At 41.1% G+C, this 24,383-nt stretch overlaps 1 protein-coding gene across 7 annotated transcripts in view; it reads left to right on the top strand.

Annotated features, from left to right (window-relative positions):
• The window catches only part of IKZF3 (IKAROS family zinc finger 3), a 51,951-nt gene that overhangs the window by 10,598 nt on the left and 16,970 nt on the right, over positions 1-24,383 (top strand). For 2 of the 7 annotated variants that reach the window (XM_054224584.1, XM_054224588.1), the window contains exons 1-4: positions 6,423-6,832; positions 9,576-9,629; positions 10,872-10,982; positions 23,767-24,027. In XM_054224584.1, coding sequence (XP_054080559.1) covers positions 6,730-6,832; positions 9,576-9,629; positions 10,872-10,982; positions 23,767-24,027 — 529 coding nt within the window. In that variant the 5' untranslated portion in view covers positions 6,423-6,729. The other 5 variants (XM_054224590.1, XM_054224591.1, XM_054224586.1 and 2 more) reach the window with 4 other exon arrangements.

Below are 24,383 nucleotides of genomic sequence, written 5' to 3' on the forward strand. Positions count from 1 at the left end.
GATGTTTGTAGCCTATTGTCATGTAACTGTCCTGCACAGCCCATCAGTCCCCAGCTTGGTAATTATTATAAAATAGTACCTTTATATAAAGCTTTGTCTGCAGTTTTGAATCTTTATAAACTTAGGCTGCTGGTCTGTGTCTTTAGTCGAATGACTTATTCCTTTTCTGGTCTGTGATATTTCTAAGTTACAGACTGATAAATTGTTGCTACAGATTTGTAAACTCGGGGGCTGGGGGAAAAGCTGGTTATCTTTAAGAATAGGGTAATATGGTGGTGGGGATTTGATAGGACAAAATGTGAAGTCACAGACTCACAGAAGTCACGTATTTATGAATTACTAAGTGCTTTTGCTAACGGCTAGAAACTTGGTCAGTAGGAAATGATAGAAGAGGAAAAAAATCTACTGTAAACTTGTTGATCGTGGTGTGCACAGATATTTCATCATTAAAAAGGCAAATATTTTATCCTAGGAAATAAGTAGAGATATTACCAGGAGTACAGGGTCGTGTGAATCTGTGTCTTATCTGGGATGCCGAACTCAAGTTTTGTCTCTAATCTTTAAGGTGGATGACCTAAAGCGGGGATAATGCAAAGGAGGGCCACGATGAGGATCGTGGTACTTTGTATATGCTGGCAGACCCAGGCTCGGTTGATTTCTGCCCTTGATATAAAAGCAGAGAGAAGAGATGATTGAATATCTGATGGTAAATGAGAGGGAAAGTAAAGATTTAAATTGGAGAACAAGTCTGGCAGTAGAGAACATGTCCATGAATAATCCTGGGATGGAAAACAGAAAGAGGTTTCTGATCATCACACAGTAGGTTCAGAGCTTCCTTAAAGTTCATAGGAGCAAGAAACCTTCCTAATTATTAAGTGGTTCTGGAAAGGGAATACGGGATTGTCTGGAATAGCAGAGAATTGGTCTTGATTATCCCAGACATCTTTTTTTATTTTATCATTTTATTTCCAGATTCTTTTTCCAAGCAATGGAAAAGTGACGGAAAAACGTCAATTTAAGCAGGAGTCATTGACACAACACAGAAAGTAAGTAGGAGAATCATGTTTCCATGTTGTTCCTGAGCTATGGTAATTCGCACTTGCTCCCTGGTTTTATGTCCAAGTGATCAGGTTAGATCACAGTTTAATTTGCCACTTTGTTAATTTCTAGATTCTCAAGTCACATTGTTACTGATTTCTGGACCCCTTTGTGGAAAACATGTGGTAAAGGAACAAAAATCCATTAAGCCTCCATCAGTCGTCTTACCCCAAAACATTGATTTCTCAGTTTTAAAATACAGCTGATTTAAAGGGCCAAGAAAAAACCCCAACTCAAAAGCACAATGTGATGAAATAAGTGTAAAACTGTAATAAACAGACGCAGCAATAACCCCAAGAGTCCCAAAGTGCAGCTGCCCTGGTCATGCTGAAGATGATCAGCGAGCCTTCCATCTACAGCGTCGTGGGGTGGTTGTTTTACTTTTTCTCTCTCTGGCTCATCAGAGTTCAAAGCTGCAAACACGAAGTGTGGTGTTGTCGAAGCATGCCAGGTACAGCCTGTTCTGCACTGATGTTCTCTGCTGATCTGAGATCTAGGCCAGCTATTATCTTTTTAGGCCTTTTCTTGGTAAATAGCTGTGGGCTTTGGGTAAAGCAAAATGCCATGAGTAGTGCTTAGCTTGCAGATGAAGTGGAGGTTGCGTTGGTCTGGCACAGCTTCTGCTTCCTCATGAGTCGTAGAAGGGTTTGGGTCAAAAGGGACCCGCAAAGGTCATCTGGTGCCACCCCCTGCCGTGGGCAGGGACATCCTGTACTAGGGCAGGGTGCTCAGAGCCCCATCCGAGCGTTGTGTAGAGGGAGCCTATTTTCAGACTTCTGTCTTAAATGTACAAAAGTTGTCATTTAACAATCCCCCAAGTACTATGAGTGAAATTAATCTTGGCTTTAATTTATTAAAATATTTTGTAACTTGATTTTCTTCTAAGTAGCAATGCTATTAAGAAAAACAGCTAACTGAACATAAATTCTATTTTACCCTTATATCAGTCATTTAACTTTAATGTACAGTCCAAGGTGTGTGATCTATTAACAAATAATGCAAAGAAAGCAGCGTTCGTTTAGCAGTTGAGGCTGCCTTACCATGTTTACATGATGTGTAAACAGAGCCAGGACGAATGGCACACAAAGGAAATGAAGTATGTAGAAAAGAAGCTGCTCTTTCATGTGTGTGGGCATCACAGCGCACAATCGCCACACCAGTTCTAATAAAGGCTTACACTGCCTGGCTCTGCACTGTAACATAAAGTGAGTCAGAAGCCTGCCAACGCAAAATAGCTCCGTGTCGCCCTGCTGAACTCTCCGTATGAATAGCTATTGTCCCTTGAGTGACCTAACCCAAGTCATCACAGACAGCTTTCCCGCGCTATTTTGGGTGCTTGCTTTAAAGACGAAGGGCTCCCTAAGACACCAAGTAGCATTTTTAACTGATGTCCATAATGGGTGGTGGATCCGTTTGTTTTGCTGGTGACCCTTCTGCAGGACAGGCTGTCAGATGGCATCCCAGCTGGCAGTGCCGAGGGAGCTGGGAGGAGATGGGGCACGTTGCTTGTCGGATAATGCTTGCAAGTGGAGACATGGGTTGTAGGGGACAGCTGACCTAGCTTGAGCTGTAGTGGGCAGCTGGGGATCCATGTCATCACCCAGCTGCCTCAGCCCTGAGCATGGGAGTGTGTCTAAGCCCTGAGGGTAGGGTTACTCCTGCTACGTTGGTTTATCGCTCCTGGAGCTGTTCCCCTTGGTCCCACTCCTGACAGTATTCCTCCCTAAGGACCTGTCATGGCTTCTTTAACTGTGGAGCCACCTCTGATCGTGGGGAAAGAGCTTATCTCCCATAGAATCCTAGAATCGTTTAGGTTGGAAAAGACCTTTAAGATGATCAAGCCCAACAGTTAACCTAACACCACCTCTAAACCAGGTTCCTGAGCACCACATCTACAGGGATGGTGACAACCACTTCCTTGCGGTTGTTCAAGCCTGTTCCAGTGCTTGACAACCCTTTTGATGAAGAAATTCTTCCTCATATCCATCCTAAACCTTCCCTGGTGCAAATTGAGGCTGTTTCCTCTCTTCCTATCGCTTGTCACTTGGGAGGAGAGACCAACACCCACCTCACTACAACTTCCTTTCAGGTAAGGGCGAGAAGGTCTCCCCTCAGCCTCCTTTTCTCCAGGCTTAACAACTTCAGCTCCTTCAGCTGTTCCTCACAAGGCTTGGGCTCCAGACCCCTCACCAGCTCCGTTGCCCATCTCTGGACACGCTCCAGCACCTCAATGTCTTTCTTGTTGTGAGGGGCCCAAAACTGGACACAGCGCTCGAGGTGGGGCCTCACCAGTGCCAAGTACAGGGGGACAATCACTGTCCCAGTCCTGCTGGCCACACTAGTGCTGATACAGGCCAGGATGCTGTTGGCTTCTTGTCCACCTGGGCACACTGCAGGCTCATATTCAGCCAGCTGTTGACCAACACCTCCAGGTCCTTTTCTGCTGGGCACCCTCCCCCTGGGCACCTGCCCCAGGCTGTGGCATTCATGGGGTTGTGACCCAAGTGCAGGACCCAGCACTTGGCCTTGGCCCACCCATCCAGCCTGTCCAGACCCTCTGTGGAGCCATCCTGCCCTCAAGCAGATCAACACTTGGTGTCCTCTGCAAACTGACGGAGGGTGCACTCCATCCCCTTGTCCAGATCATCGATAAAGACGTTAAACAGAACCAGCCCCAGTACTGAGCCCTGGGGAACCGGGGCTGCCAACTGGATTTATCTCCATTCACCACCACTCTTTAGGCCAGGCTATCCAGATGGTTTTTCATCCAGAAAAGGGTACACCCATCCAAGCCATGAGCAGCCAGCTTCTCCAGGAGAATGATGTGGGAAACAAGTGTTGAAGGCTTTACTGAAGTGCAGGTAGGCAACAGCCACAGCCGTTCCCTTGTCCACCAAGCGGGTCACCTTGTCACAGAAGGAGGCCAGGACAGTCGAATAGGACCTGCCCTTCATGAACATGTGCTGACCGGGCTGGAAATGCTCTTCACAGTCTGATATCATTTGTCCTAGGAGAATGGCTGGGGCCTCCCTCAGCCCCCCAAAACACACACCCTCGGCCGCCGCTGGCACGGGTGTCCCCGCCGAGCAGCACCCCCCTTAGCCCCGGCGGCGAACTCCAAGGCGGGCGAGCCGCCCAGGCCGGGAGCGGGTCGGCTCCGCCGGTGGCCGCCCGGCGCCGCTCTCCGCCCGCCGAGCGCCGGGCCGGATGCGGCGGTGCCCGGGGGAGGCGAGGCCGGGCCGGTGAGCTCCGCTGACAGTCCCCGGGCCCGAGCGGGCAGGTGGAGCCGGGAGCCGCGGCCGGAACATGGAAGGTGAGAAACGACCCCGCTCTTTCCCCGTCCCCGGGAGGGGGATGGAGGCGCTGCCGCTCCCCCGTCCTCCCCGCCGACCCCCCGCTCCACCTCCCGTTCACTGCCCGGCGCGGTCTGTTCTGCAGCCGCCGGAGCCGCACACTCTAATCGCGTGTTGCAATTAAGCAGGAAACGAACGGGGCTTTTCCCCCCCTCTCTGTTTAATTTCAGAAGCAGCACAGTATGTATGATAAAGTTAGGCTTTAGAGCCGGCTTTACCTCCTGTTCGTATTCTAGGTTTTAACGAATTAAAGGGCGTTTGTTTCTTTTTGCTTGTAAAACATGTGTGTAACTTTCTGAGCCAGCAGAAAAAGAGTTGCGAGTCAGTCATCGGCTACGGCGTAATTTGCTTTTGCAGAAAAGCAAAATTAATGGTCTTTTTAACAAGCCTGGCAAAGAAGCTGTGCAAAGCATCACTTGATTTGTTATTCCAGAAGTGGATATTCTTATTTGAACTCATCGTTTTAAGGGCTTGAGTTTAGATTCCACTGTGTCTCAATGACTTGAGGTTTTTGGTTATTTTAAGTTAGATGCGGTTGTCTATTTAAAAATATGTTCTCCTTTGCTAAAGGTTCTTAAAATGTTTGTATTTAAATATTTACTCTCATAGAATCTGACTTAATTGAGACTATCGGTGCTTGAGAGAGTAACTAGTGTTTTGAAAGAATGGGTCTGGTGGCGGTTTGGTACTTAAAAATGCAGCCTCATTGTCTTGGTCAGGTCGGGACCACTGTATATCTCTTGTGAGAGAAGAAAACTCTTTAGGTATGTCAGTAATTTTAGTCTCTGATTAGAAAATAGTCATGTTTCTGCCACTACAACTGAGCTTATTTGAGAAGCCTCTTTTTTATGTTCCTATTTCTTGTACACTTAAAGTTAACATACAAATAATCCTTCAGATTTTAGTCATGTAGTGGGGATTATGAGGATCAGTTAATGTGCCTGAGTTTATTATGTTTGGGATGGAGTTAATGTAAAAGATGGTGATACACTCTATTATCTCCGGATACAGTAACTGCCAAGTGTTTCTGTTTCCATGGGTCTTGAGAAAATCTCAGTTCCACTGGAGTTGATGTGAAATTTGCCATTGAGGACAAAGGGGTAACACTTCTGTCCTTGAGTTTCTGTGCTCAGTGCAAGGAGGCTCAGTACGGTCACTGACCGGGAGACAGGCACTGTCAAGAGTAGGAGTTTGAGACCTCAGTCTAGGAAGCCCAAATCTGCAATTTACTGGGTTGTATCTCTTCATGACTGGTTTATTTTTGCAACGATCACAAGAACTGACCTCATGCTCTCATTTCCATTTGCTGTACTGGGATGAACAGGTTGAATTACCAGGAGATATTCTGCTGGTTTCAGGATGAGACTAAGTCTCATCCTAAATGTCACCCTAAGTTACATGTTGCTGATCAGGATTTCTTCCCAAAATGACGTGTGCACTTAAAATGCCCATGTCGTTTCAAATATTACATGGCACTTAAGAGCAGCAAAGTGTTAGAGATGCTATTATTAAAAGTGCAAAGAGTTTATTTGGTCCAGGTACCTTCTTCAGAAAGCCGTTGAGACTGTAAATGCTGAAAGCGGCCATTCAGTGGGGAAATTAGATAGGCTTTCTCTCTTTAATAGTACAGTGCAGGCTGAAGGTGAAGAGCGTGCTGGGGTGACAGAGGCTGACTGCTATACATAGCAAAGGCACTGGCTCCGCTGTGAGCATTTAGGGATAAGGCTGTGGGAGTCTACCTGCAGGGCGGTGGCCAAGATTGGTGTTTAACTTTGGCTTCTTTGTGCCTCTCAAGTTGGCACAAAGACAAGGAAACAAGCTGTGTTTGCTCCATATGCCGTGATAGAGGGACTAAGGGTATAGGGGATTTAAAAAGATGTCCCCTGTGCAGTGCTGTTGGGTTGAAAAGTGCAGCTGGCGGTAAAAAGGCAACATTCTGGTTTTCACTTTGGATGCAAACAGGTAAGATTATAATAATTCAAGATGTAGCTCCTGTGCTGTTGCCTACAGCTGTATTGATGATAGAAGGGTATTAGTGTTATCATTTATTTGAAAAACACCCATTTTAGCGGGGTTAAAATACAGGTAGGCTCTTTTGTTGCTTCTATTAACTGGTCAAATACCGGGATAAACTATTAATACAGTTATGCTTTAAAATGCCAGAGCACTTTTTTAGCAAGCTATTTGAATATTTTTGCTCACTTTGGCTATTGGCGTAGAACACAGGATGGCTAAGGATTGGTTTCAAAAGCACATGAATTTTACTTCTGCTTTGTAAATGAAAATTGTGCGTCAGCTGCAACACACACAGGACGAGCGTCTCCCTTCCATGCACCCTAGTCAGTGGATCTCTCTGAAGCTTGGGAAGACTAACGTGTTCTGTAAGTGATTTCCTGCATTGTGCTTTTCTGAATGTTAGGTAGAAATATGGTCTTATTTGTACAGAATCGGGGACGGAAGTTTCCTAGACTTTCTCCTTCTAGCGCACTTACGGGGCACAGTGAAGGATCTGGCTTAAAATACTCGGGAAAGAGATAGGAGGTTAAATATTAAGAGACCACTAAGGCTGTAAGAAGCTGCTTGAAACTAATATCATAAAGAAACCAGGTACTGATGCGTGGATGTTGGAGGCTTGAAAGTGATACAAAGACTGGGATATTTCTCAACAGAAAAGAGAAACGTTATATGGTCTGTCGTTGTTCTTATCTCCTTAGAAGGATTGTAGTGCCCAGCAGCTCATCACAGACAGGAACCTGTTTTGCTCAACAAAATGTAAATAAATATGCAGAGATGATCTCAAAATTAAACAGATGAGTGTCGGAGGACTGGCTGAACGGGTCCTGCTGGGCTGTCGCACAGCTCAGGCAGTACTGTTCTCCAGCAAGTTGTCCTGGAGCTGCGGTTCGGAGCTGCTCAGAGCAGTTCATCGGCTGCTCGGGGTGTTGCACTGAACCCTGTACACAGAAGCTTGCGCTGATGCCATTTACCCAATAAGCTAGAGCAATGTACGCATCCTTAGTGGAGTGACTCTGTGCTCGGGGGATGTCCTGGTTTCTAAAACAATATATTTATACCAGAATATATGCACAATTATCTGATTTGAAGCAGCCATGTAAGGGCTCTAACTCTTTGTTTCAAGACCTCCTGGCAACCCCGAAAAATGCAGTATTGCTGCAGAGATTCCAAGCCACACCTCTCCACCCACCCAGCAGGCACCCTTTTTCCTTAATGCTGGGCCTTTGACCAGTTCAGTGCTTTATCGCCCAAATGGGGCAACAGCACAGGATTTCTGAATGCAATTAAAGTCGAATTCAAGTATTACAGAATAATGGGGATTTCATTGTCTTGCCCAAAGCTCAATTATTTGCACAATTACAAGGGTTTGTGTAATTTATTATTGCAATGTAAAATTAAAATCAATACTAGAGAGAATTTTGTTCATGTACCCTGTATTTACTGATGTTTCCCCATCATTATTTGCAGTATAAATTGGTCTGTTTACTTCTCTGTACCTCACTTTTCCTGGTATGATAAAATGAAACAAAGACAAATTAAGAACCGTAACTATGGATTTCCTTGATGTTATTTATTTAAAAAAACCCAGATTTAGTAAATATTTGAACTTTTTGTTATTTAATTCTGCGACTGTTTATGACACCAGGCAACATTTTTACCTCTATTAAATTACACTTAATGAAAAGCTTGCATTCGTGCTAAATTTGCATGAAAGGGTAGGAGCTCTGATTTAATTTTAGGATACATTTCATAAGTGCTAATAGCTTAACAACTTGTCTTCAGTCAGGAGTTACACCCTGAAGAGCTCAGGCCACTGCTGGATGGCTTGAATCATTAATAAGTTCATCCTTAAATGCGTTGGGTTTTTTTGCTGCTCTTTGGTAATAGCTAGTTAAGAGTAATGGGATCTACATGCATAATGTAACTCTCAGACCCATTATTGAGAATTGGGAGCTGGATGCTTTCATTTAGTAGACAACAAACCCAAACATTTTAAAAAGATTTCCTGGATAGTTCTATTGTTGTTTTTTTTTTCTTCTCTGAGTTTGCCTTTATTTTGTTGGATGCATCAGGATCTCTATTCGTGCAGTTTTTTTGGATAGCTTCATCTGATACCGGGCTTCTTTGCTGTAGAGTTAACAGAGCTTTACATTTTGACGTTGCAGAGACCACAAAAATGTTCCATATGCAGTGGTGGTAAAGATAGATAATTATGGGGTAAATGTCACTCGTGGTTAACACCTCATGGCCACTGCATGTGTATTTCTGTTATGTAACTGCCAGGAATGAATTTTACGAGTCCTGGAGCTATTCTTTTTTATGTTCAAAGATGATAAAAGATTTTCTGGTATGGAAAAAAGAAGAGGGGAAAAAAAAAGGCAGGAGGAAAGAAAGGAGGAAGGAAGCAGGTAGCTGTGACACTGAGCACTCATATCAATGAAATCTCAAGACAGCAGGGCGTGGAGTAAAGAGTTAACTGTACAGGTCAGATCTGTGCCTCCAGTTAAACTCGCCAGCCTAAATTGGGAGAGTGGGAGATGTAAATACCTGCAGCTTTTATTGTCTTCGGAGCGGTCTGCCGAGTGCTCAGCACTTTTGCAAACCAGGCCACATGTCATCTGCTAAAATATTTTTAAAATTCCAGATGTATGATCCTTATCAGAATTTCTAAATGGGAATTACACTTGCATTGCCATGCAAACCAAGTAGGTCTTGGGAAGATAATAGGGTTTTCCCTTTGTATTGGAAAAGGAATGTAAAAATACCTTGTACTTTGTGCTTTATAGAAATTCACTTCATATAGAGTTACTGCCGCTATGCTGTGCTCACAGGGTGCAAAATGAGATGTTAAATCAAAAGTGTAAGTTATCCCGTTCTATAATTTTTATAAGATAGAAAATACTTAATGCCTTTTCTGTGCACATGCCAGTGCTGAAGATATAAAGAAGTTGTACAATGAAACATAATGATTATTTGGTATTTATTTCTTTGAGCATTTTTCCGTTTTGCTTTCAGTCAAGAAAGCAGGAATTTATAAGATTATAAGAAATCTGTCACGAATGGTTCCAAATATTAAGCAACTCAGACTGCTTTTTGTGTCTTTTGCAGATTCACAGGCAGGTATGGACCTAAGTAATTCTCAGGAACAGCCCATGGCTGCAGGTACCGTGCTCTTCAAATTATGTTCTTTCACCCTCTCTAGAAAATTTTATATTTAAATTGAGAAAAATATATGTATTGCAGCTTGTTTAGATTCCCAGCACACTGACTAGCACCGTCACAAATATAAAGATGGGCATTGAAGGCAAAAAGTAAATTCTAGAATTGAAATAAAACTGTGGAAGTTCAATATAATATTGGAAAACAATACTAAAGGGGAAAAAAAGACTGTGTAGTAGGAAGGGAAATGTTTTCAGGAGAAAGCTGGAAGATTTGATTAGGGAAGCAAGACTAATGTGATTCCTTCGATTGGCTACTTTTCTGAAAATATGAAAAGAAACCTCTCATCTGAGTCGGGCAATTGTTTTACTTCCTTGTTAATCAAAAACTAAAACTTTTTTTCAGATCCAATGTTATATTTAGCTTGAGAAGGATTGGGTTTTTTACTATCCAACTGTTAATAAGTTAAACAATTTTTAGTAGCAATTTCACAGGATTGTTGAAAGAAAACACTGTCAGTTTCTTAAAGAAAATACTGATCTGAAATTTACAGAAATATGCATAATATTGAGTTAGTCTGTATCATGGATTTTATGAAAGTGTCTTTATTTGAAAAACTTCACCCAAATAAACTTCACTATAGTTAAAAATTTGGCTTTATTTCAGAGAAGAGAGGCTGGGATTTCTGGGATGTACTGCTGCCATGGTGAGCAGCAGAAAACTTTCTGATAATGTTGATGTTTAAAAAGATATATATGGAATAAGCAGAGAAGTGCAACTGGGTTCAAAGAGGTTTCTGATGAAACGTGCCTGAGCTGTTTCCTGGCCTGGGGCCAGAATGATTAATATTTTGCCCAAATGAATAAAGTAGAGCTGTGATTCCTTTTCCATGCTCTGAAGAGCTTGCTTGCTTACCTGCTAGCAGCAGTTGTCAGAGTACGTATGATGTAGAGGGTTACATATACTGGATTTTATTCCTGTTTTGTTGTCCTTTAGAACAATTTAAAGAAGAGTTAAGCTTTTTCTCAGATTTCAGACTTAGTTAAAGGTGTGTACTCTGTGTGAGAGTTTGTATAGGACTTTGGGAAGCAAATCCGTTCAACCAAATTGCAACTAATACGTCTATAGGAACAACTGTGGCATCCTGAGCAACACTGGGAGTTTGCAGATGCTTGGAGGTAATTGCCTGGAAATATTCTTGAAGCATAAAGAGTTAATTATTGGGTTGTTTGTTGTTTTTTTCAGAAGGACAGGAGGTTTTGACAGACTGTAATCTGAACAAATCCCAGGAAATGGAAAGTATGGATAATGCGGAAGATATGAAGGAACACAATCAGTCTAATGAAGAAGCAGGAGGTAAAGTGGAGACTGAATTCTGAAAAATAATAGTTATTTTGTCTTTTTATTCATCTGATTATGCTATGAGAGTGATTAGAAAGTTTATTCTGCATCATGGCACTAGTTTTCCTGCATCACTGTAAAAGGAATAACAATACAACTAGTTTAGAGCATTTCAACATGCTCTAAAGGAGGAGCAAGTGTTTTCCATCAGAGAACCTCGTGTGCATTTTATTAAGGCCACTTTTACAGGATCTATGAAATATGGATAGCAAGATAAAAAAGCATGTACATATGGTGAGCTCTTTTAATGTGTGTTTGTGTTGTAGCATACAAATTCTTAAAAGTAGTTTGCATATGACAAATGTGTGTGTTAGGATTGCACTTTTTATTGATGTTGTTCACCTACTCTGATATCTGAAAAAAAAAACTTGGCAATATTTTTTTTTTGAAAGAAAAGACAAGTTACCTTGAATTCAGAGGGCAGCTCCGCCCTGTAAAATTTAAAACTGTAGCAGCAATCCTGTGCTTTAAACTGTGGGTGAACAGAAGGTTGGACAGTTTACCATGTTTATGGTTTAATTTGAACAGTAATTGCTTCCTATACAACTCTGACAGAAGACACAGGTATGAATAAAATATTAAACCGATATGTACTATTTTTTATTTAAGAGTTCCTACATAAATGGGTATTTATGTGTATCTTTAAAAACTAGTAGGCCCTCTTCACTTAATAGAAAAAAGATTAAAAAAAACACAGCTCCTGGACTCAGCAATCTTACAGGCCTTCAGAGCTCAGGACTTGTCTATGTGTATATGACATAGATTCAGAGCAAGAGACTTTGAATTTCCTCCTTGATGTAGAAGCTCATAAACTGAAATCACAGCATTAATAACCATTCCTGCCAGTGAGCTGAGCATGTTCATTTATGCCAGTTCTCAACCACAAACAGTGAAAAATGCTGCCTGGTAAAGGATGTGGTATACATATACTGGGGAAAAGACATACAGTATTTTACCAGTTTCACGTTGCCTTTCAAGTACTGCATGTCCATGGCAGTACAGCAGTGTCAAGACAATTTTTTTCTGTGGCTTTGGTTAGTAGTTTTGAGGTAGCGTTTACATATCACATGAATCAAGTAAATCACTAAAGAATTGTCTCTGGTTTGGTTGCCCAAGTAACAGGTTGTTCTCTGTAACATAAATGTGATTACTTTATTTTGGACTAAAATGAAATGTTCAGAGGTTAAACTTTTGCATTATTAAAGATTAAACTTTTTCTATTTATTTACAAAGTACAAAACAAGATAAAACACTCAAGGGGGTGCTGCGCTAGCAAAGGAGTCCATGAGGAGGGTGAAATTAATCTCACTTAGGTCTACAGCACTGGTGTCTAGAACTGTCATGGTCTCTGACCTTTCTTGACAGTTGATGGAGAGAGAGCACGCAGATTTTCTGACCAAATTTGGGTGTCTGATTTAGGATGAAATGCCTCATGTCCCCAGAGTAGCTGCTTCTCAGCAAAACTCCATTTATAGTGGAGAGTAGCTTAGTATAGATGCCTGTGGTGTAGAATCTAGCTTTTGCAGGTGAGTTCTGCTGTGCTTACCCTAAAAAGAGAAGCTTGATGTTTTTATCCACAGAACATGGAAGACTTGAGCCTTTTCTACATCCAAGGCATCTGATCTCTCTTTCAGATTCCACAGCCCATAAAATATTCACAGCCATATTCCAGCTCTTTGTCCATCCCTTATGGCATTTCCTTTTGCGCTAGCTCACTTCCTCTGCTTTCCGAGTGGCCGTGCCCTCTGCTCCTCCTCGTCACTAAGCTGTGGATACAGGAAGCCAGGACAGGGTTTCTTTCACAAACCCCTCAACATTGACCATACAAGAGGTACGGTCTTCTCCCCACCAGAAGCCCTGTCTATTCTGCTGGCATGCACAGTGTCATGGCGTCAAGCAAGTCTTTTTTTCCGTTCCTTGACTGTCCTATGCCCTTCAGCTTCAGGTTCTTTTCCATACATTTATATCAGGTGCAACTTAAGCACTTGTGGGAGAACGTTTATATTGATATTGCTCTTGTATACCATTCTTTTTTTTTATATTGCTGCTGATCTCGTAAAGTCTCTTTATAATTTGTTCTGGAATGCAACCTCTGAGAATTCACACCTCAAAGATAATGCTATAACTATCAAGAAAACGTCAGGTCACTCTCTGATAGACTGCCTTACCATTAGAGCGTTCATTCATTATAAAGTGAGTATGAACCTACTCAGTACCGCAGCACTCTATTCTTTGATTTTCACTACAGGAATAAAGAGATGATTGTTAGGAGAAAGCTGTTTTAAATGTACAAAAAACATAGCTACAGTATCTCAGTGTAAAATGGCACAAAATAAAATATATACATTGTGTTTACTTTACTGCTTCACATAAATTTCTCTACAGTCATTCTGATACCGGAAGCACAATAAATCTTAAATATTTAAGCACGCTGTGCTAGAACTTTAGGCTGTGCCAATATCAGTAGGTGCATTTAAATTTCTTCCTAACAACGCCAGTTCAGTTGTTGTTGGATACTAAAATTCAGAAATAATCTTAGCTTTCATATCATGCCTACTACATAAATTGCAGATCAACAGTAGCAGCTACGTTAGTCACTGAGCAGTCCTTGTGGGTCAGTAACTATCTGTCTGTCTTCTAGATAAGCGAAACCACATTCTGACAGTGCTGCCTTGGTGGGAGTATTATCGTACAGGGATCACTAACCCTGGTAAAAATGAATATATAGTATTCTCCAGAATCAGAGAATAGAAATGCTGTCAGTATCGGTGATGGCTCTTCGGAAATGGATTATGTCCGGCCTACACCTGAAAAGTCAGTCTGTTTAAAGAAAAAACAAAAAAACACCTGTATTTGGTACTTTCCCAGGTGTGATCTCTAATATGTTCATTGCATATTAAATTTAAAGAGAAATAATGAAAAACCTTTGTGTGGTTCTCATAAATGTTAATCGTGGTATTTGTGATCTACCTCTTTTGTCAGTCAGCAATTCCACTTCAGCATCTTCACAATTTGTTGTTGGTGATAGTCTGCGTCACAGAAATCTCTCCTTTTTTTAATCCCGAAGCCCTGCATGATCCATGCCCACAGGGTTTGTTCCATCTGATGGAGGCCTTCATAAGAACATGAGGCCACTGACTCTCAGAGTGAGATCAAACATTTGATAGCCTGATTTCCACTGCCTTAATATGTCTACAGTGTGTTTTTCTTCGGTACAATTATGTCTGGTTTTTCCGTGTTTCGTCAAGCATTCATAGTAAGTAGTAACCTTCCAGTTTCTTGGACTATACATTTTTTGTGACTCTTGCATTCTTAATGGGTGACACTCTAAATACATTGTGGGGACTTCTTCTGAGACTTTAGGCAGAAGTAGGAGCCTGGTCCAATCTAGATGCTGTCTAACTCTAGTTTGGTGGAGGCGTTTATGCTCGGTCTGCAGAAAGTGGTACTGTGACCCTTTCAAAAGGCTACAGAAGCTTCATAAAGGCACTAAATAAACTAGTGTATAGGGCTGAAAAGTCATCACAACTGGTGCTCTTTTAGTATAAGAAAATTCACTTTTTCACCAAACAATTCCATATTTGTACTTCTCTGAGCACATGCAGACACACTGCTGGATGTGTTGTTCATTCTGTCCGTGTCATAACCGACAGAGGTGAGATGCCACTCAATGAAAACAATTCATGTCCTATTATACACCCCTTTTAAAAGGGCTTCAACTATGATGATTGCTAAGTATAGGGCAAGCAATCAGGCAGAAGGCTATAGTGATATGATAATTAAAAGCTTGATGGAGAACAAGAAAAAAAAACAAAAAGAATGAAAAAACCTTTTTTTGCCTCAAGGGAATGGAGGCTGCACGCTGTGGTGCACATGGTGTACGCTTGTCTGCAACCATAAAAATACGCTGTTCCCATGGTGCTTCCTGTATCTAGTCTGAAAAGAGACAAGCAATGAGGCAGATAGGGGAGGAGGCACTTTATTTCCCTTGTTTCTTTATGTGCCCCTGACACTGTTACTTTTGGTGGCCAAAGTTGAAGTGTCCTTAACGTAAAAATTAAATAAAAAAACCCACGTTCTCTCCTATGGGAGTCACAGTGAAGCGCAAGTGTTTAATTATGTCTTAATTCCCTCCTCTGTTGAGGCAGACAACTTTTTGGGTGTTATGAATGTTAGCTAGCTTTCATGGTTGTGAAATAAAAAGAAATAGAAGCCACATTTGTGGTTTATGGATGCTAATTGCTGCTGCATTTAGGTGTGCGAAAGGGGGCGGTTAAAAGGCTGGAGTGAGACAGGAGAGGATGACAAACCCTCGCTTAGGCGCGTACTGAGGTTCCAGTGGTGCTGCTAGCACACGCACTTATCTGCTCGAAAAGGAAGTGCCGTTTTTTATCAGAATATTACATCTCCCAAGCCCAGATCGAGCCCTGCCGCTCATGGGACTCAGGGGTTATCTCACAACATCAGCAGCACCGTGCTGCAGAAGTTCACTTAACAGGGGATTTCTGTAAGTGTTAAAACCAGGCAAGGAGTCTGTACTGCTTAACTGTGTCAGGTCTCTCTGCTTTAGTGGCTACGCATGAACTGAAAGTTGCATCTGAGTGTTATCAACAAAAGATCCTCTTGACTTTGTTTTAGCTCTACAGTACTGTACTGTCAGCGGCAGGAATGCTGCCAAGCACGTTCGGTGACATCAACGCAGCCAGTTGTGTCACCACAGCCTGTGAATGATTGACATCAGCTCTGACTATCTTGCACGATGGGTAGCCCAGGGCTGACACAGAAACTCGGGTATTCCGGTTGCCTTGAAATAATCAGAAAAGTGCAGCGATTTCTTACTCTAATTAATCCATTATAGTTAGCAGAAAAAAGAATTTGCTTTTGAGGTATCCTGACTGTTGGTCTAAGCTATCAGACAAGTTCTGGAAGGAGAATGGATGCACAGCATTATTCAATAGATGATGGGCTCCTTTCCATAACTTTTAAAACTTCATTTTCTACAGTAGGCATCTGGGATTCACTCAAAAGAAATCCTTGAAACTAAAGGTGGGAGAAATACTTACTCCTTTGGCATTGAAAGAAAATCTAGTCCAGGGCAGATGAGTTGCCATATGTTCCTTCCCCACCCCCCCAGCAAGAAATAAGTGAAAATGAAGAAAATGGCCCTAGGAATTCAAATCACATATCATTGTAGAAAATAATCCATTTTTAGAAATATGGGTTGGTGGAAAGGCAATCAGTTAATTCAGATGACTCATGTTTTGCCCCCAAACTAGGCTGTTCATTTGGCACAAAATGTGTGAGTTTAAGGGGCAGGTTTACTACTGTTTGTGCTGCTGGAAAGGTATCGGAAAGCAGAAATAAATCCACAAGAGTAGAAACTTTGCTAAAACGCAGCAAATAGTTCCATGAGCGCTGGAATTGATGAAGCTTGGTTTCCAGTGGGGTTGTGTCTTGTTGCTGGATGACTTTTAATGGAATTATGCAAAGTTTGCGTGGTGTTTTACTTCTGGTACCTCAGGCTAGCCTTGCCCTATTCTCAACACCGTCTCCCATCACACTGCATTCTAGTGCTCCAGGTCTTGTTCCTATTTTGTTCCTCTTGCTGCTCTGCAGGATCTGTTATGAACTTCGTGTAATGTAGAGCTCAATTCCATAGATCCTTGTTGAACAGTCTGTTGCTGCATCTCACTTGCCCAGTGTGCCAGGCACCACGACTGTTTCTCCTGATGCAGGAGCACCACCTCCAGGAGCGGTTCGGGGAGATGCAGGTACCCCTGGGCCATCTGGGGAACAGCCAGCTGTCAGAATTGAGTGATTGGGAGAAGACTTTCCCCTCTGCCAGATAGGACTGGGTTTGGTGTACAGATCTGAATGTCACTAAGGGAACACAGAGTGGATAGATATGCTTCTATAGAAGACCAGGCTAAAAGTCAAACACAAGTATTTAATTATAAAAACCTCAATTTGGAGAGAATGGACTTGTAATCTGAAATTCAATTACCGGAATCTAGATTACTTACTACTGGATTTTTTTTTTTATAGTTGAATCAAATCAATACGCTTAGTTTTGTGAAGATTATGGTGTTCGAGGATTTTGAGCAATGTCTTAACCAAGCTTCTGTCTTCGGTTTATAGGTGTTAAAATTCCACTGATGTTTCCACATATATTTCCCTGTTCTTCATATTATATTATATTTTCTCTTCATATTATATTTTTCTAGTGTAAAACACAAAAGCATATTGCATTGTAAGAAAGACTTTTGGGAGAGGAATTAAAAAAAGGCTAAATGAAACTACACTTTCAACTTCTCAGATTTGAAGTTCATTTGAAAAAGCAGTTGACCAGAGACAATCATGCCTGAGTGGTCGTATTAGTAATAGGTCCCTTGATATAACTAATGAAGGCGATTATCTGAATTTAACATGTGGCCTTTTTCAGTCTGACTGTTAGGTCCAGATGTTCTCTGATTAACTGTCTAATTGAAGTCTGATTTAACGGTTGTGATTGTATCTGGCTTTCTGGACTTTAGGAATTGTAATTTTAGAGATGTTTTCTATGAGTGATGTTATCTTCACTGTAACAGAAGGGAAGAACTCGTACAGTTTCTTTTTCCGTTTTTTTTTTTTCTTTTTTTTTAAGAGGGAGACTTTAAAGATATTAAGATTTGAAAGGATAATGTTAACAGGTGTCATAAATGAAACAAAATTCATCTGGGACAGGCTTTGGAAAATCTGGGCACTGTAGGCCCAGGGCTGTGGGATGGCGTTCCCTCTGATCCTCTGTGCTCCTGTGCAGCGCTGGGGCTATCGGCAGTAGAGGAAAAGCAGAAAGCTATTGACAGTTTTTTTAATTAAAAAAACCCCAACAAATCCTGTGATAGTTTTAACATAGTACTAGCCATAGTTTTCTAGCTCCCAGTCACGTTGTCTCAGGTAATAACATTCTGCTTCCCCAAATTCTGTTTGTAGTGTCAGTTAAATGCATTATTTTTCATTTCCTTCCCAAAACCATGGCCTAGTGCTGCCCGGTGTTGCTGTGCCGTTGTCCTGTTTAACTCCAGCTTTGGCAGTACTCAGTTTTATTGCTATTTCTGTTAGTATAACTTTAACAAATTTTGGGAACCTTTTGAATGGAAGTCCTAAAAATGATGTGTGGTGTTTGATTTTTGTTGTTGTTGTTGTTTCTGTAATTAATTGTACAACTGGATAAATTATACTGTGTTTTAATGATAGAAAGACATTGGTATTAATGAAGTAGAAAATACACATCCGAGCGCTTGGAAAATGATGTCTGGTTTGGGTTTTTTTTTCTTTCCAATTCTCATTGCTGCATTTCAATTTGATTTGTTTCTATTTTTGTTTCAAGTCACAATAAAAACAAGGAAACTCATTACCATAGAGCATACACTCCACAAAGGGGAATTGTGAAACTCTCTCCTATTTTTAGAAATGAAATTTCCACCAGGTGCATACTGCACTGGTTCATTTAGGAATTACCGCTCGAGTATGCTTTATAGAGTATCGGAACAAAATAGATGCTTGGGTTTTGTAAAAAAACGGATAGCGAGCAACAGTACTACAAAAATACTGGGAGGCACAAAGATAAAAGAAAATCAAAGCCAATATGTCCAAGTAATAATTTTTAGTAAGTAAAGGAAGTGAAATCTATGGTTTTCCAGTGCATTGTAGAATGAAAGTCCTGAACGCAGCCCTTGGGATTTTTAGTGCAGAAGAATGTGCTTTGGCCTGTAGTGACACAAAAAAGGGATCTCAGCTGCGGGGATGCCTGAGTGGGACGAGTCCAGCGGCGTACACACTGTATGAGGGAGCACTCCTTTATTGCCACTGTGTCTTCGTTACTGGTGTTGCCGCTGCTGTCTAGCTGAAGGCTGAGCTGCTGCTAGGTGATTGCTTCTTCCTTTGTTGTCAAACAACGATCTCACAAAAGCATCACTGCTGCTGTAAAAAAGTGAGCTTATCACTGGAGTCAGTGGAAGAAACAAAGCCAAATGGGCCCAAAAGGCTTGAACTCCTTTCCCTTCCCTAGAATTGATATCTGCAGTGGTGTAGAAGACAGACATGGAGAAAAGTTGCTTTATGTCTGACTGTGTTGCCTCTACGAAAAAAAATAATCTCATGTTACTATTGCTTCACGTTTTATAATTCCCCCTTACTTATAGTCTCCAAATTTTCAATATATACATTTATGTCACGTGTAATTATTTTCTTCTTGTTATTTAAGGAAAAAAAGCTTAGATATAGCATTGATTTTTTTTTCAGTTTACAATTTTGATGGGATGTACTGCAAACCTCTCTATATTCATTCAGGAATAGGGGTGTGTTTGCTTCATGACGTATCTTTCCCTACAGTGCGTGAATTCCATTGTAGAGGTGTTTTTCATAAACATGCAGGATTCTGACTTTAATTTGGAAACTCCGATGACTTTTTCAGTTTCACCGTGTGCGCCTGTTCTGTTTCAAGCTGATTTAGGTAAAGGAATCTCGCATTCTGGGAGGGGACCAACTCTGGTATGTGTACACTAGATTTTGGTTTTATACTGCTATTTCTGGGGACACTTTGTGTGGAGATAACGGTGATGAATCATCAGTTAATACCTGTCAAATCCAGGTAGTCACAAGAATCCTTCGATATGCACATGTGTAGACTCCCTTCTTGTTCTTCGGCATCTGAATCCTATTAACAGCTGTCAAAACCTGGTAAACTATTTATATGCTTTCACAATTTGTTTAATTGGATAGTTAGGAAATGGCATACAAGGAAAGCTTTTCTTTTTTCTTTTTTTCCTTTAGTCTGGCTGAACATCTGTAGCATTAGGGGCTCATTATCTCTGAATTGGCATAGCAAATCAGCAGCATCATTAAAATGCCACATTAAGATGATTAAGTTTCTTTGTTATCCAGTTGACTTTTTGCATGTGCTGAGGATTTCATGATTATGACCCCACTCCTTGTAAAACACTTGAGCAACATCACCCTTTTGTGCCGTTGTCTTTAATAGCTTCTGTTTTTCATTCTTTGTGCTTTTCATAACACTGCTGGCAAACTTTGCTTAACAACAGTACAAAACTTACGTTCTTTTCTCTATATTTGATGCCAAGGTCTTGGATTAAATATAGTAATCGGGGGGTTTTCCTTCAGAGACTTCCTCCTAGAGAGAATAGCTAAGATAATACTCTAGCTTGCCCTAATTATTTGCTGCTATTGACTTCTTTTTTTTATTCATGCATTTTATAGAACATATACAAACACTGTTCATGTGGTGACTCAGTCTGAAGTTGCCACCACAGCTTTATTTTGGATTTTTTCCAGAACCCATTGTTTTTACAGTGTTTCAGGTGAAACAAAAATATTACTCTGGAGTATGTCTTTCATCTTGTAATCATCTCCCCAGGAAATGAAACCATGTGCATCAGCCTTAACGCATCACACTGGTACTTTGTTGTGTAAAATCTACATTTTTTTCTGCAGTGTACATTACCTTCATGAACTGCCTCAAGAAAAATAGTTCCCTGGCTTGGACACCATGAATGTTTTTTCAGTCTTACAACCTCTCTGCTTTCCTAAGCACTTCTTTTTTTTTAACTGGGAGAACTTTGTTAGTATCGTTAGGGATAATTGTGTTTTTCCTCAGCTAAATTTCCCTTTTCTACTTGAAGTTACAGCCACCTTCCTCTTGGTTACGTTGGACCAGCCTGGAAACTCCCTAATCTCATTAAAATAAGTTGATATGATTTCGAAGTGACAGATACAAACCTTTCCACACAGCTGCCGATCTCCTGATCTCACGGTATTCCCTGTGCGTGCCAGTACACAGAGCAAAAGTCAGGGCTGGAAAAGAAATTTGGTTGCTTCAGCCCTCTGCAACCACTTGGTTAATTTTTGGCTGGCCTGTACTGAGCTGTCTTTTCCTCTGACTGCTTCTGTATTGCTGTCAGGAAGGCAGAGTAGACTCTATGAACAATAACAGGTGTGTTAGGACAGAAAAATTCCAACCCTTCTAACATTTGTTTGGTTAAAAAGAGACTCTTCCTTTCTGCTGTCTGTGGTTCTCAGTCATCAGAAGGTGAATTTTTCCGTTGAGGTTTCTCAAATGCCCACATGCAAACGGAAAAGCACTCGGGCTTTGGTGGAATGTCACTGACAGCTGGAGCGATGGTGTTTACTGGGGGGAGGCAGTGGTGGAAAAGCCGTGATCAGAACTCAGGTGTGTCCTTCTCTGCGACTATTGCAAGCAGTCAGCGTGCAATGTGGAAAATGCAGAGGTATTATTTTCCTCAGTGGAACCATAGGATGGCTTGCCCAGTTTGGGCCAGTCAGCAAGTGCTTGCCATGGGGAACTCAAACCGGCGTTCATGCTATGCTACACTGGCATAACTCCGTAAAAGAGTGAAAAGCTGTGAGCCATGAACTTGTGGTGAGAAACAGTAGAAAACGGTAGAGAAGTCGTCTCAGTTGGAGGTTACAACTAGACCTCCACTGCTAAGCAAGTGCATTTGATGCAGACGAAAGGTGAGACGTTAAGTAGAAAGTGGGAATTGAAATTGTTTCTGAAAGTACCAACAAGGTGCAGCTGCAATGTGTACTTCCTTTTACTATGCTGTGCAGGATGTAGCAAATTATTTTGGAACTGCCTCCTTTTGAGAGGGAAAAAAACCAACAAACCTGCCAAAAAAATATTTTTTTGGGGGAAAAGAGATTCTGTTGAAAGCTGCTTTCAGCAACTGGCAATTTTTTTCCTTAGAGTGATGGAAATGGATGGATAAACTAATTTTGAAGGAGTCTTGATAGCAGGATCACCCTCGTACTCTCAGACGTGAAGCTGGGAGCAGAAGGTACTTGCAGAGGAAACCCTGTTTCAGTGGAAGCAGGAATCCCTGGGATGGAAAGCAGAGGTGGTTCTGAAGAAAGTGCAGAAAAAAATGGCCCATTTGGAGGCAAATCCAGACCTCCCTGTGACGGCAAAGACCCAAACCTGCGTGAGCTCTTCTGGACCAGGGCAGTCAGTCCCAGTACCAAACTCTAAAAAACATCTAGGCTAGGGGGATAAAAACACACAATATGGGGGAAAAAAGCCAACCTTCTGTGGATATCATCATCTAGGGAGAGCACCATGAGGAACCTCTGAGTTTTCCACGCTAGCATGGATTCTTGCATAGGATGAAGAAATTATGACCCACGTGTTTCTTCCCCCTCACCTCAACCCAAAGCGAGCTAGATTGTCTGGGTTTAGTGCAAACATTCAGGATAGAGGAGTGATTTTATCACTAAAATATAGATGAAAATTTTGATTTCATGAAAGTATGGGTTGCCACATCTTTATTTTTCAGTGCTGATTTTATGTTGCTACCTCATTTTCGCTGTCACCCATTGTTTGTTCTTGGCATTTGATGTGGTTTATTACTCAGAACCAGAGCTAATACATATTCAGCAGTCCATGTTCTGTACTTTGGAGAAAGGACAAGTGATTAAGTGCCATATTTAACTGTCTAACCCTCAGTTTGAGAGAGGAGCAGGTGTCCACGAGAACAATACTTTCAAACAGGAAACTATGTATTTTATCTCTTAGTGCTTTTCTTTGCTTGGTAGCTTGAGGCATAACTCAAGTTTCAGCCATAGTCTGGCTCATGTCTAGGTGGAAAAGTCAGATTTAAGAAGAAAAAAGCTGTCCTGTCAATTAGTAAGGGTTTGAATGCGAGTGCTGGTAATGCTGGAGTTAATAGTGGAAAGGAAATTCTGCAACGTAAGTTGGGAATCATCAGCTGTTTATATAGTGTGACCAATTTGCTTATATTTTTACATGGGAGCACTATTGTTAGTAAATTATTAGCTACTTGTTACTTTCTCCTTTTGTCATGAAATTGCATTCATTTAAGGCAATGTCTTTGGTTTTCTCTGGACGTGGCTCCAGGTCCAGGAACCTATTCAAAGGCCATGGATGCTGATCTTCGTGAGTCTTTGGGTTCTTTGCCACACACTCCCAATATGACTTTGGACAAATCTTTTCACGTTTCTGGGTTACATTTATTTACCAGGAAGTCTTTACCCTGCCTTTGCTAGTTTTACTCACATAGTAACCTTATGATACAGGTATCAAGATTATTGGATGCTACTCCACATTTGAGATCTTTGGATAAAAATTGTAATTTCCAAGTGAAAAATAGGTTTATTGATTAGGATTAACTGATGAGAATCTATACCATGGGAGCACTGGAAGTCTTATACTGGATCAGAAATATTTCTTAGGCATGTTTCAAGCGCCCGAGGTTCTACAGGAAGATATAAGTATCCTTTTTTAATTTGTGTCTTTCTGTATTTCCAATTCACAGGAACAGCCTGAGACACTAATTTCTATATGCTAATTGTGAGTTGTGGGAACAAGTATTTTCTTTTGAATTCTGAATAGTCCCCTGTAATTGCAGGAGAAGTTCGTACTGTGTTATACTTTTATAATCTGTAGAACAAAATTATCCATCAAAGGTAATTAACAGGCAGGTCAATATTTTTAAAGGTTTTCTCACTGTGAGTGTCATTAAGAGTACATGATCCATGAAGATTCATGTCTCAACTGCATTTCTTCATCTTTGGGTGTTTAAGTAAAACTTTAAGGAAGATTGATAATGTAATTTTATGTAATTTTTGGTGAGTTTTTTCCTAAGATACTTCATTATGGCTAAGATGAGCATTTTTTCACTTTTGTGCTTTTTTTTGCCTGCAGATGATGTGGTTAAAGTGAAAGGTGAATACAGTGAAAGAGAGGAGAGTGCTTTAAATTCAGAGCCTATGGAAAACCCAGAAGAATCTGAAATGCCTTATACCTATCCCAGAGAATATAACGAATATGAAAGCATTAAACTGGAAAGACACTCTGGTTCATATGACAACGTCAGGCCAGCTAGTGGAAAAATGAATTGTGATATCTGTGGATTAGCCTGCATTAGCCTCAATGTCTTGATGGTTCATAAGCGTAGCCACACTGGTAAATATCCCTATATTATTCTTGTAAGAACTGAATACTGAAAGGATAATAATTTGTAATTTAGACTACTTATTTTAAAAAAGAATACCAAAATCCAGATTTCCATATTCAGTCCTTGATGGCCACATGTGATCCCTAGCAAGTTACTCACTTTTCTGTGCCTCACTTTACCCACCTCTCTTCTTATCAGGATTGAATGTTAGTAAAAGCATGTTTGTGAGGCATTTTAAGAATTTTGGATGAAAGGCACTATGTCATTTAAGTATTTCAGGCACAAAACACAAGTTAGATTGGTTTTGTGCTGCCATTTCCAGTCTATATGTGCATTTGTCTTTGTGCTATACTTTGGCAACAAA

Source organism: Rissa tridactyla, chromosome 19 (genome assembly GCF_028500815.1).
Source record: "Rissa tridactyla isolate bRisTri1 chromosome 19, bRisTri1.patW.cur.20221130, whole genome shotgun sequence".
Taxonomy (NCBI): Eukaryota; Metazoa; Chordata; class Aves; order Charadriiformes; family Laridae; genus Rissa; species Rissa tridactyla.